The sequence below is a fragment of the Mytilus galloprovincialis genome, chromosome 8 (genome assembly GCF_965363235.1).
Source record: "Mytilus galloprovincialis chromosome 8, xbMytGall1.hap1.1, whole genome shotgun sequence".
Taxonomy (NCBI): Eukaryota; Metazoa; Mollusca; class Bivalvia; order Mytilida; family Mytilidae; genus Mytilus; species Mytilus galloprovincialis.
Window position 1 is genome coordinate 39,670,079 of NC_134845.1, and position 16,124 is coordinate 39,686,202.

A 16,124-nucleotide genomic window follows, 5' to 3' on the forward strand; every position below is an offset into this window, starting at 1 on the left:
TTACTGTTTAAGCTAATTTTGTACAAAGTTCTTTTACATTGTTTTAACTCTGATGAATAATGATTATGTTTTAAAGAAAATTAGATTTTTTCAATGAATGTAATCAACAAAACAAAATGTGAACACTTCCTACAACTTTTTATTCTCTCTTTGATAATAAAATCATGTTCATAATGGATACTTTGATATCTTTTAAAGGATAAGAAAAAATCCAAAGGTAAAAAAGAACCAGAGACTGGAGGGGAGACTGCTACAGATGATGCTAAGCTAGAAGGTTAGTCAGATTTTGTACAAGTACAGTGAGAGCTGCTATAAAGGTCACCCCTTTTATGTGTTTACTTGTCTAGTAACGTCATCCTGTAGTAATACCTATGAATTTTGAACCTTAAATCGAAGTTCACCTTTCTCAAAGATAAATTGCCTATTTTCCATAGGTAGAGCTTTACATACAGGTTTAAGTCACTATAGTTGAATTTTATGAGCTCATAATAGAGAGACATTTACTAGTTGAATTTAATGACGAAAGGCATAGATGACTTTCTTTTTAGAACAAATGTGCCTACATTTCAAAAACAATATTGACTGTAAAAAGATATAGGGTTCTCATTGCAAAAGTCTTAAAATTGAATGATTCGTATAGGATTTTCAAAAGAAAATACATACTTGTCATATCTGCATAAGGGGCTAGGCATCTGCATTAGGCCATGGAAAATTAATTGTTGGTTTCCCCTAACATGGGAAAATTTTAAAGACCCGGCAGGCAGGCTTTTTTTTTTTTTTTAACCATGCATGATTATCTATGCATTGGAATTCAATGAAGTTGTTCCCAAAGTTAACATCTCCGACACACATCCCTCCTTCAACTTGGAATGGTTGCAAATCAAACCTCAATTATTTCGAACTGCTTTTACGGATTTCTTGTAGATTTTATATAATTTTTATACGACCGGTCGGGTTAGGGGAAACCATCAATTATTTGTCCATGGCCCAATCAATAGTGCTGCCTTAATCACAGACTCGATATCAATGAATCTTTAAATGTCATTTGTTTGTCTGACATCATGATTTTGATAGAACAACATCCAGACAACATCACATGTTTTGTAACTAAGGGAAAAAACTATTTTGAATTTGAATACATTTGTATGTATTTTCTTTAATGCTAGAAGCATGTGTATGAAGCTATACAGTTGAAGATCCTTGAACATGAACAGTGTTTCACATAACATTCAAATTATGAGACTATATTAAAAATAAATCTAATCCAAGCATTTATATTAGATACTTTTGATGTGTAACTTTAGGCATATTTATTAAACAAGTGTTGTCCATTAACATTAAGACAGCCCTTATATACAAATAATAATATGCAACAAAAAAGTGTGAATTGATTTATTAAATGTGCATTTTGTTCAATTGAAGTCCCTATTGTATATTATGTGGAGAGCTCAACTATAAATTTTTAAAATTATATATTACAGGAGAAAAAGGTGAAGATGAAAAACCAACAGAGGAGGAAGAAGAACCGAAAGCAGGGAAAAAGAAGAAAAAGAAAGGAGAAGAGGAAAAGGACAAGAAAAAGAAAAAAGCACCAGTAAGACACTTGTTTTGAGTGAGAGAAAAAAGTTTTAGGAAAGTTTGAATTGAGACTAATGACAATTTTCTGTTCAATTATTAAATTATGATTGAAAATAAATCTCAAAGTATGTTTTATATCGAGGCATTTTCAAACTTTCAGAGAAATGAAAATTCATTAACATTAAATGGATGTGTTTCAATGACATCATGATAATGAAATCAGATTAAGTAATTATTAACATACTCTGTTATTTTGTAGGTTGCTATCATTAAAGCACAATTACAAGCACTGAAGGAAGAACAAGAAAGACTCCAAAAAGAAGAGGAAGAGAGAATAAGGCTGGAAGAAGAACAAATAGCACAAATGGAGGAAGAGGTATTTTATTAAGATTTCTCTAATTCTTACTCTATTTATCCCTTTCCTGACTGTTAATTATTTTTATTTAATCAACAGGTGGTGTCGTTTGATCCCTGTTCCTCATTGGTCAAAATTTGATTATAAGGTCAAATTTTCTTGCTTTCCTCCGAAATTCCAATTGTGACGTCACGAAAAAAAGGGACCATGCCTGATGACGTTACATAGAAAGAATACATATTTTTTTGGTGTTTGAACAACACAAAAGTCATGATTTATTGAGCAGTGATTCTCCCATATGGTCGACAAATGATATTAGATGTGATGACATTAAAATCAAGTAGTAAATATTTCTTTTCTGAATACTGTTGATTCATTACTGTTTATAAGATACCTATATTTGTGTATTGCATAGGTACAGGTGAAACACAAATTTAAATGTTCAGCAAACAACAAATGTTCTATACGCATGTATGTACACTAGTAAACACACAAAATAAAACACTATTTTCTACAAAATTTGGTACCAAAGAAAATGAATGAAACAACAGTAGTTCATTAAAATACCTTGACAGAAAATGTATTTACATCTGATTTGTATTTGTTTTTAAAAAAAATATTGTTGAAGGCAAATTATCATTGATTACTTTTAATATTAAACAAATTGATTCTCTTTTCTTTCATCTATTATTGACTCAATAGATAAAATATAAGGGCAGTTCCAGATTTAAACACATGGGGGGTGGGAAGCACTTATTTTTATTTTTTTTAATTTTTTGAACACCCATAATATAAAATTTTCATTTTACTTATAATTCTTAAGAATTAGGAAGAAAATCTAACCACCCACAATTAATTAATTAGGGTGCCTTCCATCCCCTCCCCCATACATGATTAAATCTGAAATAGCCCTAAAAATATAAAGATAAAAAATGAAATGTGGGACATGTAGAAGCCATCATTATAACTATAAACATATATAGAGTTTAACTTTTCATCATTATTGTTCAATTACATAGAAAAAGAAAGAACAAGAGAAGAGAGAAAAGAAAAAATTGAAGGAAAAAGAGAGAAAAGAAAGATTAAGAGCTGAAGGAAAATTATTAACAGATAAACAAAAGCAGGATAAAAGAAGAGCTCAAGAAATGTTGGAAGCAATGAAGGCACAAGGTTTGTATACAAAAATGATGCATCATTTGACAGTTAAAATAAAAGGAGTTAGAGATTGAATTTTAATTAGACAGTAACCCTAAATGATTTTTAAAATAAGGATCAAATGGCCATTATACAACATTTTACATTAAGTAGACACAAGCAGCCTGTAACAAGCTCTTAATCTCCCAGTCTCAAGTTGTGATGAAATCTTCAGTGATGATCAAATATTTATAGTAATTCTTATACAAATGGACAATCAATTAAGAATGCATTTTGTTTAGTTGGTTAGCTAAAAGTCACTTTCAGAAAGCATTACAATATCAAGGTGGCCTTGTTTTTATACGACCGCAAAATTTGAAAAATTTTTCGTCGTATATTGCTATCACGTTGGCGGTGTCGTCTGCGTCGTCGTCGTCGTCGTCGTTGTCGTCCGAATACTTTTAGTTTTCGCACTCTAACTTTAGTAAAAGAGAATAGAAATCTATGAAATTTTAACATAAGGTTTATGACCACAAAAGCAAGGTTGGGATTGATTTTGGGAGTTTTGGTCCCAACAGTTTAGGAATTAGGGGCCAAAAAGGGCCCAAATAAGCATTTTCTTGGTTTTCGCACTATAACTTTAGTTTAAGTAAATAGAAATCTATGAAATTTTGACACAAGGTTTATGACCACAAAAGAAAGGTTGGGATTGATTTTGGGAGTTTTGGTTCCAACAGTTTAAGAATTAGGGGCCAAAAAAGGGCCAAAATAAGCATTATTCTTGGTTTTCGCACAATAACTTTAGTATAAGTAAATAGAAATCAATGAAATTTAAACACAAGGTCTATGACCACAAAAGGAAGATTGGGATTGATTTTGGGAGTTGAGGTCCAAACAGTTTAGGAATAAGGGGCCAAAAAGTGGCCCAAATAAGCATTTTTCTTGGTTTTCGCACCATAACTTTAGTATAAGTAAATAGAAATCTATGAAATTTAAACACAAGGTTTATAACCATAAAAGGAAGGTTGGGATTGATTTTGGGAGTTTTGGTCCCAACAGTTTAGGAATAAGGGGCCCAAAGGGTTCAACATTAAACTTTGTTTGATTTAATCAAAAATTGAATAATTGGGGTTCTTTGATATGCTGAATCTAAATGTGTATGTAGATTCTTAATTTTTGGTCCCGTTTTCAAAGTGGTCTACATTAAGGTCCAAAGGGTCCAAAATGAAACTTAGTTTGATTTTAACAAAAATTGAATCCTTGGGGTTCTTTGATATGCTGAATCTAAAAATGTACTTAGATTTTTAATTATTGGCCCAGTTTTCAAGTTGGTCCAAATCGGGGTCCAAAATTATTATATTAAGTATTGTGCAATAGCAAGAAATTTTCAATTGCACAGTATTCAGCAATAGCAAGAAATCTTCAATTGCACAGTATTGTGCAATAGCAAGAAATTTTCCATTGCACAGTATTGCGCAATAGCAAGAAATCTTCAATTGCACAGTATTGTGCAATAGCAAGTATTTTCAATTGCACAGTATTGCGCAATAGCAAGAAATATCTAATTTCACAATATTGTGCAATAGCAAGAAATTTTTTAATTGGAGTTATCTTTCTTTGTCCAGAATAGTAGTTGAATCAACTTAAATCATTGTTTTATACAATATACAATGTATATTCACTTTTACTACCAACTGATAAATTAAAACAATCTTTACCATTCAGTGATAACAAGCACTTTTTTTACATTTTAATATTTTATGATGTATTTAAATGAGTAGTTATTGTTGCAAACTCCATTAGAAATTTGAATTGAGATCAGTTTTGGAATAAGGGAAAGGGGGATGTGAAAAATATATTCAACAGCATAGTGAATTGCTCAAAGGCAAAACAAAAATTTTGAGTTCATTAGAACACATTCATTCTGTGTCAGAAACCTATGCTGTGTCAACTATTTAATCACAATCCAAATTTAGAGTTGAATCCAGCTTGAATGTTGTGTCCATACTTGCCCCAACCGTTCAGGGTTCAACCTCTGCGGTCGTATAAAGCTGCGCCCTGCGGAGCATCTGGTTTTTCTTGGTGGTGTAACCACGACTATCCAAAGAGAACTACTAAACTTTGGCATGATTTATGATCCTTTTGATAAGTTATCACATGAGCTTCAAACCATATTTTGATAGAAGTTGTGTAAATATTTCATAGTGTCTATTATTTATTTATACAGGATTTGAAATTCCATCTAAAGATGATGCGCCTAAGAAAAGACCTGTTTATGACAACAAAAAGAAGAAAAAACAACAACAACAAAAAGTAGCAGGTAAATATATTGAAATCTTTAGAGTTTATCTCCCTTACTTCATTCAAGCCATGATCACTTTGGCCGAGTTCACTTGAAACTCTACAATCGACTTCAGAGTTAATAGATTATCACGTGAACGCTCCAGAGTTGATATTCGGAACAACTCTTTTAACTCTAGGGTAAGGCCCTGACCAAGCATAAAAAATAAAATATTCTCATTGGTTTGACGTCATTCAAGAGTATCTCGAGTTTAACCCTTGCTCGGTGAGGGTTGGAACCAGGGTACGAGGGGTTAACTCGAGTCGAGTGGTTCAAGTAAAATCGTATTGTTGAAACCTGAGTAAGTAAAGTTATCTCAAGAGTTTCAAGTGAACTTGGCCTTTTTGTTCTAAAACATTGTTGTTTGTTTCAGAGCAGACCACACATTGAAAAATGTAAATTAAATGTGATTAATTTGCAGTAAAGTTATTAGCCATTAACCTTTGGAATTCATTGGACATTGAACGTTTCATGTTATCTTTGAAAAAAAAATACTTTTCTGTTTACACCTTTTGAAAAAAAACCTTGTGTGCAATGCATTTTAATGCTATGGTTTAGCTATATACTATTCTCTGCTTGTGTGTAATAGCCAAGATTTTGTCACCAAAACTAGTATTTTGTGCCCTCATAACTCATGACACCAATATCATTTAAAAAGATATTTGAAAAATCTATAGATGGGAATGGTAATATTGGAAATTGTAGAAATGATTAAAAAGCTTATATATAATATAATGAAAATACGACCCAAAATGTTTCCATTCACCTTTATTTATAATTTCTAATAGAAACACAAGAAGAAAGAACACCATCTCCATCAGAAGAGACAGCAGTGGAATCAAAGGATGAAGCAACTACACCCACTGTAGAGGAGGTGGAACCAGTAGCCGATACCAGTACACAGGAGGAAGAGAAGGAAGAAGAAGGAGACGATATAAAAGATGATTGGGCTGCTGACAGTGAAGATGAAGAGGAAAAGTCAGTAAAGACAGAAATAGGTAATGGTCACATGATGGTTGAGAACATCTCTTAGGGATGTATAGTGCTGGTGATGATTAGTATTCCAATCACAATATCTATCTGTATCTCATTAAGTTTAATAATTCAGTGGTAATTCAGAATGTTTTCTTCTACAGTCATCATCAATCACCCTATTTCACAGCTAGTTACTATCAATTACACTACACAACTTTTGTCTAGCCTACCAGGGCAAAATATTGACGTTTCTATCCCATTGATGTTCTCTTCATAAAAACTCAAGTTTGTTGAGTTTACTGATACAAAACTAAGTCTGGACGAGATAATTGAAGAATAAATCAAAATGATCATTTACGTTTTCCTCTTATGTCTTTGGTAAAGTTTGGTGGTCAGCAGTTCTGTTTCTCACTATCTGATTCACACATACAAGCCATTTCATTCAATGTCCTCTGGTTACTTACTACTGTTTAAACCTACTCAATGAATTCACAACAAAATCATAAATACATTTATGTATCTTTTTACCTCTAAATATTTATACATCTATAAATGTTTTTACATCTCTTGCAACTATCCGCAGTTAAACCTTAGAATGTTTTATTTGTTATGGTGACTTGAGTAACACCGGTATCACTTAGATTACAATTCTACCTTGACAGGTAAGTTTGTATTTAGCCTATAAAATACTTATTTAGCCTTGAGAATTGAAAGGTCAGTTTATCCCATTCATACAATAGAAGTTGATACATTTGGCTTCATGCCATTTACCTTGTCCAAAATTAAGGTCACTTTATTGTTATTGTGATATTGTTAAAGTACAACAAAACCCTATATTCTGACCAATACTTAAACATTTGATTGTTCAAAATCTGTTAATGTTGAATTTTTGGGGTCATCCTTGGCCTTTAATTGCATATTTCTTTACATGGTAGGTTTTTTTTTTTTCAGATATAAAAAAAATATCTGCTTGACTTTATAGAAATAGACCATGCTTGCAGGTTATCTATTACACTGTTTTGTTTTTTGTTTGCACCAAATCTGACAGATTATTATTTAGTTGCAAAATATTTTAAATGAGAGCTGATTTTTTTTTCTATTTTTTAATGTGCATTGAAGGTTAATATAATCATAATGTGAACAAGAATGAAGAAAAAATCTTGGTCCAAAAAAAAACCATCATCAACCAGGATATATAATTCAAAATATTAATTTATTATACTAATATCAGTTCATATAGAATAAACTTTTAAAGATTATATTGATTCCTATAAACTTGAAATCTTAAGCCACTGTTTTGCATGTTTACAATGTAGGTCATGTCCCAACAGAAAATCAATAAATATGACAGTACAATGTACTCTTAGCACAAACACATAAGGTTACTGTGGAATAGACATCTAGGGCAAGAAATAGTCCGTTATACCAAACCAGTTTGACTAGATGTCTAGTATAGTCTTGGAATAACAATAGTGTGTCCTATATTTTGACAATGTAAATGACATGAGGACCTGGATTGGGGTTTTTTTATATCTGTATTCTTTAAATTTTTAGGGCATTTTTCTTTTAATAGCCTTAAAAATAACTCTCATTGTGTAAAATTCTCATGAAAATGATTTTACTATTTAGTCTTTCTGTTACAAGATTATTTATCAATTCTGTACATTGACCGTTATATTATCAGTATTGCATTATACAGTTACCTTTTCAGTTATTTTGCACACAGTTATTCTTTATACTTTTGCACCACATTATTTCTATTCTTTATTTTGTTGTTCATTTCTCTATTCTCTATTTTTTGTTGCTATTACATGTATTCTCTATTCTGTAAACCCCATTCAGACCCTCATAGGTAAACTTCTATTGTATGAATGGGATAAACTGACCTTTCAATTCTCAAGGCTAAATAAGTATTTTATAGGCTAAATACAAACTTACCTGTCAAGGTAGAATTGTAATCTGAGTGATACCAGTGTTACTCAAGTCACCATAAAGACCTGTCGAGTTACAATTTCATGATAAATATACAACATTAAAATATGTGCTTTCGTGTGTCACATTGCTTAATTTATTTTGTTGCATTAAGGACTGTTTGAAAGATATGGAATACAAAATTATGTCATTTATTTCTATTGACATAAGGTTGACAAATGTAGCTCATTCATGAAAGTAAACTTGGGATTGGTCTATTGAATAAATTAGCTAGATATTAATAATCTTATCCTTTGTACTCTCAGAGAAACCCAAAGCAGCCCCAGTTACAGTATCAGTGAAGGCAGAGGAAGAATCAGAAGAAGAAGATGAAGATGAAGAAGATGACGAAGAAGAGGAGGAGGGTAGTGAAGATGAATCAGAAGAAAGTGAATCTGAAAGTGAAGAGGAATCTTCTGATGATGATCTTACCCCTGTAGAGAAAGCTAGAGATAGAATTATGGTACTTATATTTGTAATCCTGAGCTTATCATTAATGATTATTATAGTTTCTGTCTATTTTTGTTTTGAGATATTGGACAGAAAACATAAAAATTGGTCAAGATCTGTTATTCAAAGGGCAATAACTCTTATATATTACGTAGAGATGTATTTTTCTATTATGGTTTTCAAGAGTTTCAGCAGTGCATTATAATATTCTAAAAGTAAAGCCTTAAGAATTATTTATATTGATTGAATTCCTATTGGATTTGCTGATATATTCAAATAAACAAAACAATTCACATGTGGCACATAGGAAAGGGCTTGTGGCTTTAAAATAAGAATGCAATAGCTGATATATTAATTTATCATATACTTAGCATTGATATAAGAGCTTTTACATATGTGTAATTAATGGAAGTACACAAGCCATAATTTCCCACCAGGGCTGATAACCCATATCAAAGGTATCTTGTGCACAAAACCCATAATAGTGCCTCTCGTGTAATGTGTAAATTACTTGTATTTCTTGAATCGTCTGTTTACTATTCCATTGTGGTGTCAGAATGGTTTTTATACGACCGCAAAATTTGAAAAATTTTTCGTCGTATATTGCTATCACGTTGGCGTCGTCGTCTGCGTCGTCGTCGTCGTTGTCCGAATACTTTTAGTTTTCGCACTCTAACTTTAGTAAAAGTGAATAGAAATCTATGAAATTTTAACACAAGGTTTATGACCACAAAAGGAAGGTTGGGATTGATTTTGGGAGTTTTGGTCCCAACATTTTAGGAATTAGGGGCCAAAAAGGGCCCAAATAAGCATTTTCTTGGTTTTCGCACTATAACTTTAGTTGAAGTTAATAGAAATCTATGAAATTTTGACACAAGGTTTATGACCTCAAAAGAAAGGTTGGGATTGATTTTGGGAGTTTTGGTTCCAACAGTTTAGGAATTAGGGGCCAAAAAAGGGCCCAAATAAGCATTATTCTTGGTTTTTGCACAATAACTTTAGTTTAAGTAAATAGAAATCAATGAAATTTAAACACAATGTTTATGACCACAAAAGGAAGGTTGGTATTGATTTTGGGAGTTTTGGTCCCAACAGTTTAGGAATAAGGGGCCCAAAGGGTCCAAAATTAAACTTTGTTTGATTTCATCAAAAATTGAATAATTGGGGTTCTTTGATATGCCGAATCTAACTGTGTATGTAGATTCTTAATTTTTGGTCCCGTTTTCAAATTGGTCTACATTAAGGTCCAAAGGGTCCAAAATTAAACTTAGTTTGATTTTAACAAAAATTGAATCCTTGGGGTTCTTTGATATGCTGAATCTAAAAATGTACTTAGATTTCTTATTATTGGCCCAGTTTTCAAGTTGGTCCAAATCGGGGTCCAAAATTATTATATTAAGTATTGTGCAATAGCAAGAAATTTTCAATTGCACAGTATTCAGCAATAGCAAGAAATCTTCAATTGCACAGTATTGTGCAATAGCAAGAAATCTTCAATTGCACAGTATTGTGCAATAGCAAATATTTTCAATTGCACAGTATTGCACAATAGCAAGAAATATCTAATTGCACAATATTGTGCAATAGCAAGAAATTCCAATTGGATTTCAATTGGAGTTATCTTTCTTTGTCCAGAATAGTAGTTGAATCAACTTAAATCATTGTTTTATACAATATACAATGTATATTCACTATTACTACCAACTGATAGATTAAAACAATCTTTACCATTCAGTAATAACCAGCACTTTTTTTACATTTTAATATTTTATGATGGATTTAAATGAGTAGTTATTGTTGCAAACTTCATTAGAAATTTGAATTGAGATCAGTTTTGAAATAAGGGAAAGGGGGATGTGAAAAAAAAATTGGGGGGTCAATTTTTTTCATTTCAGATTTCATAAATAAAAAGAAAATTTCTTCAAACATTTTTTTGAGAGGATTAATATTCAACAGCATAGTGAATTGTTCAAAGGCAAACATATTTTTTTTAAGTTCATTAGACCACATTCATTCTGTGTCAGAAACCTATGCTGTGTCAACTATTTAATCACAATCCAAATTTAGAGCTGAATCCAGCTTGAATGTTGTGTCCATACTTGCCCCAACCGTTCAGGGTTCAACCTCTGCGGTCGTATAAAGCTGTGCCCTGCGGAGCATCTGGTTTTATTATGACGTCAACGTTTTACAGGAACTTTTGTGAAGTCCATTTGTGGCAGACAAATAGCGATAATTGGTATATTGGATCCAGTGGTAAATCTGTTGTCGAAAAAAACAGATGTTAACATGGCTAAATCCAATGATATAGATTTTCAAAATGATGATAGTTTATCATGAATTTTTAGGATCTACAGGATCTTTGTTACCATAAATATATATATGGAGGTCCTTGACTTCGTCTCGGGCTGATATGGGGGTCTCAGGATGATTACCGGGCCGATATGGAAAAGGCCATGTATTAATCTCTTTTTATCATATACTTATTCTAAATAACATATGATTTTTACTGTATGATAATAACATTAAATTAACATAAACTCCATATTTTCGAATTGGTGCTTAGAAGGCTGATATGAAAAGTTTATCACATGCTTCGATTGTTATCACATGCCTTTCTGTAATGTTATCACATGGCATTCCGGTGATACTCGTCAAATTCAGGATAATACACCTCAATGCTACGCTTTCAGTGAAAAACATTACAAAGTAGTGTACAAAACAATTATTTGGATACTGAAAAGTATATTGTGTAAAATAATAAAAAACAGTAAACGAAAAAAAAATATTAAATAAATGCATTTTTTACCGTATAAAAATTTAGAAAGTTACTTTAAAAAAGTTGACTTTTCCAAACAGTGTTCATTAGCTATAGGTATATTGTTGAATTATTTTTTTGTGGATTTGTCCATAAATTATTCTTCTCTGTTTAGGCATATGATGAGAAAGATTTCATATCGAATTTACTAAATCTGGGGTCCGACGTACGTCGTGAACTTTTCAATCTTTGAACTTCTATTTTGGAACCATGTAAAAGGATCAGTATATGAATTTGTTATTTTTCTCCATTTTTGAAGCATATGATAAAAAGATCATAACATGTCATTTTTCATATCTCATGTATTATCAGCCCTAGGTTCAATATCAGCCCAAGAGCCGCACATGCTTTGACTGTTATCACATGCCTTTCCGTAACGTTATCGCATGGCATTCCGGTGATACTCGTTAAATTCCAGAAAATACACCTCAATGTTACGTTTTCAGTGAAAAACATCACAAAGTAAGGTACAAAACAATTATTTGGATACTTGAAAGTATATTGTGTAAAAATAAACAAAAAAACAACAAAAAAACAACAACAAACAAATGATAAAATAAATGCATACTTTAAAAGTATCAAATATAATTTAGAAAGTTACTTTAAAAAAAAGTTGACTTTTCCAAACAATGTTCATTATGTATATTGTTGAATTATTTTTTTTTAATCGATTCATTCATATCAAAATATATCATACAACTGCTTTTGCTTCTCTGTTGAGGCATATGATAGAAAGATTTGAAATAGAATGTACTAAATTTGGGGTCCGACATCCGTGAATTTTTCACTCATTGAACTTCTATTTGGGAACCATGTAAAAAGATCAATATGTTAATCTGTTATTTTTCTTGTTGAATCATATGATAAAAAGATCATAACATGTCATTTTTTCATATCGCATGTGTTATCAGCCCTCCAGCCATGCGGCTCTTGGGCTGATATTGAACCTAGGGCTGATAGTACATGTGATATGAAAAAATGCCATGTTATTAGCTAACAACTGATTTCGTAGAGTCTACTGTACAAGTAATTATCTGTTATAGCCTAAGATGTTGGGTGTTGATGAAAAAATGCATTATTAAAGAAGACACAAGCACAAATTCTAAAGTATTGAGTATTGTTATAAACCAATGCTAGCACCATATTTTGTGGTGAAATCTGCAGTAAGAATATCATGATGCCTTGAATTGCATTTAAATATTTAATATTCAATCAATGTATCTTTCAGAAAAGAAAAGAAGAAGCAGAGAAAAACAGATCAGTGGACGATCTCAGGGCACCTGTTATCTGTGTATTGGGTCATGTAGATACAGGCAAAACGAAAATCTTGGATAAGGTAAAATTGGCAAAATAAATGCACATTAATTTCTGAATAACAGGTCATAAAAGTTCCAATAATTTTCTTGGAAATTTGCAATTCACAATTCCCAATAATGTTCCAGGATATCAATTAAAATCTAAATTTAATAAACATTAAAGCATAATTAAAGAATTTTATTGTTTATACTATTTTTGTCGAAAAGCTCGACAGTGATAGTGATCCGGCGGCGGTGTAAGCTAATTTCTTAAAAGCTTTATATTTTAGAAGGTGGAAGACCTGGATTCCTCATGTTACGAAGTTTCGGTCAGTCACATGTCCAATGTCCTTGACGTTATTTTCATGGTTCACTGACTACTTGAAAAAAAAAGTTCAGATTTTTTGTAATGTTAAATTCTCTCTTATTATAAGTAAAAGGATAACTATATTTAGTATGTACGTACCTTGCAAGGTCCTCATGCCCATCAGACAATTTTCACTTGACCTTGACCTCATTTCATGGATCAGTTAACAAGGTTAAGTTTTGGTGGTCAAGTCCATATCTCAAATAATATAAGCAATAGGTCTAGTATATTCGATGTGTGGAAGGACTGTAAGGTGTACATGTCCAACTGGTAGGTGTCATCTGACCTTGACCTCATTTTCATGGTTCAGTGGTTATAGTTAAGTTTTTGTGTTTTGGTCTATTTTTCTTATACTATATGCAATAGGTCTACCATATTTTTTATATGGAATGATTGTAAGGTGTACATGTCTACCTGGCAGGTGTCCTCTGACCTTGACCTCATTTTCATGGTTTAGTGGTCAAAGTTAAGTTTTTGAGTTTTAGTCTTTTATTGTAATACTATATTTGGTGTATGGAAATATTTTATGATCTATATGTCAGTTTTACAGGTTTTATTTGACCTTGACCTCATTTCCCTGGTTCATAGCTCAGTGTTAAGTTTTTGTGTTTTGGTCTGTGTTTCTTAAACTATAAGCAATAGGTCAACTATATTTGTTGTATGGAAGAATTCTTAGCTGTACATGTCTGCCTGGCATGGTTCATCTAACATTGATCTCATTTTCATGGTTCATTGGTCAAGGTTTAGTTTTCTTAGTTAATGTTAAGTTTATGTGACAGGTGTAATAAATCTTTATATTTATGACTATCAATATAATATCAATGATTAGTAAAATAGGTGACACATTTCAGCATGTGCACTCTTGTTTAATTTTTCAGTTACGAAGAACAAATGTTCAAGATGGTGAAGCAGGGGGAATAACCCAACAGATTGGTGCTACAAATGTTCCCTTTAGTGCTATTAAAGATAGTACAAAAATGTGTAAAGAGGTAAACATCAAATTTTATAATTACTATGCCATTACAAAGATCATAGATACACTAGACATTTTTAAAACAGACTGCTACATGTTTTGCAAATATTAAAACATTTATTACTAGCTCAATATCAAAATTCATGTTGCATAATGCAATGAGTTATAATTTTAAACTTAGAGCTGTTTTTGACTTGAAAGTCATCAAGGATAACAGGTTGATATTTTTGTATTCCAATTTGGTGTTTTCTCCACATAAAACTACATGAAGCTGTCTTACCAAAATATACCAAAAAGTTGTGCTAAATTTGTTAAGAATTATTAATGAAGATGTATTTAAACATCGTAACCTTACAGCTTTGAATTTTCTAAAATTTTACATTTAAGTGAAACTTTCCTTCTTAAATTGATATTACATGTATTGTTCAGATTTCATAATGTTAGAAACTTTATTTGAGACTTCGACTTTTTTTTAGTTTCAGAAAGCTGAATTAAAATTACCTGGAATGTTGATTATTGATACACCTGGCCACGAGTCTTTCAGGTAAGTTAACTGGCTTCCATTTAGATATATTTAGTTGACAATAGGGATGTCAAATGACCTTGACTACCCCTGAGAGTCTTGCATTGTAGGACCATATTTAAATTTGAGAATGAATATGGGGAATGTGTCAAAGAGACAACAACCTGTCAAAAGAGCAGAAAAAGCCTATGGCCACCAATGGGTCTTGAACACAGTGAGGTGGAGGTGGTTTACTTAACCATAATGCATAATGATTATAATTATAAACTATAATGGATTAGCTTTGAAATTCAGTGCCTTTAAGTGATGCAATCATCATACAAGAAAGCATAGGAAGACAAACAGAACCTTTTAGATGAAAAAGATGTCAAATCATTACTAAAGTCTATATTTAAAATAGATGTCAAATCATTACTAAAGTCTATATTTTAAAAAGATGTCAAATCATTACTAAAGTCTATATTTTAAAAAGATGTCAAATCATTACTAAAGTCTATATTTAAAATAGATGTTAAATCATTACTAAAGTCTATATTTTAAATAGATGTCAAATCATTACTAAAGTCTATATTTAAAATAGATGTCAAATCATTACTAAAGTCTATATTTAAAATAGATGTTAAATCATTACTAAGGCTATATTTTAAATAGATGTCAAATCATTACTAAGGCTATATTTTAAATAGATGTCAAATCATTACTAAAGTCTATATTTTAAATAGATGTCAAATCATTACTAAAGTCTATATTTTAAACAGATGTCAAATCATTACTAAAGTCTATATTTTAAATAGATGTCAAATCATTACTAAAGTCTATATTTTAAACAGATGTCAAATCATTACTAAAGTCTATATTTAAAACAGATGTCAGATCATTACTAAGGCTATATTTTAAATAGATGTCAAATCATTACTAAAGTCTATATTTTAAACAGATGTCAAATCATTACTAAAGTCTATATTTAAAACAGATGTCAGATCATTACTAAGGCTATATTTTAAATAGATGTCAAATCATTACTAAAGTCTATATTTTAAATAGATGTCAAATCATTACTAAAGTCTATATTTTAAACAGATGTCAAATCATTACTAAAATCTATATTTTAAATAGATGTCAAATCATTACTAAAGTCTATATTTTAAATAGATGTCAAATCATTACTAAAGTCTATATTTTAAATAGATGTCAAATCATTACTAAAGTCTATATTTTAAATAGATGTCAAATCATTACTAAAGTCTATATTTTAAACAGATGTCAAATCATTACTAAAGTCTATATTTAAAACAGATGTCAAATCATTACTAAAGTCTATATTTTAAATAGATGTCAAATCATTAC

At 31.0% G+C, this 16,124-nt stretch overlaps 1 protein-coding gene across 1 annotated transcript in view; it reads left to right on the forward strand.

The window, feature by feature from the left end:
• LOC143041910 (eukaryotic translation initiation factor 5B-like) overlaps positions 1-16,124 on the forward strand; it is a 71,697-nt gene that overhangs the window by 6,897 nt on the left and 48,676 nt on the right. Inside the window, exons 7-16 of the mRNA XM_076214048.1 lie at positions 199-274; positions 1,482-1,594; positions 1,838-1,954; positions 2,953-3,103; positions 5,295-5,387; positions 6,197-6,406; positions 8,621-8,817; positions 12,848-12,955; positions 14,160-14,270; positions 14,731-14,798. Coding sequence (XP_076070163.1) covers positions 199-274; positions 1,482-1,594; positions 1,838-1,954; positions 2,953-3,103; positions 5,295-5,387; positions 6,197-6,406; positions 8,621-8,817; positions 12,848-12,955; positions 14,160-14,270; positions 14,731-14,798 — 1,244 coding nt within the window. The remainder of the gene's footprint in view (positions 1-198; positions 275-1,481; positions 1,595-1,837; positions 1,955-2,952; positions 3,104-5,294; positions 5,388-6,196; positions 6,407-8,620; positions 8,818-12,847; positions 12,956-14,159; positions 14,271-14,730; positions 14,799-16,124) is intronic.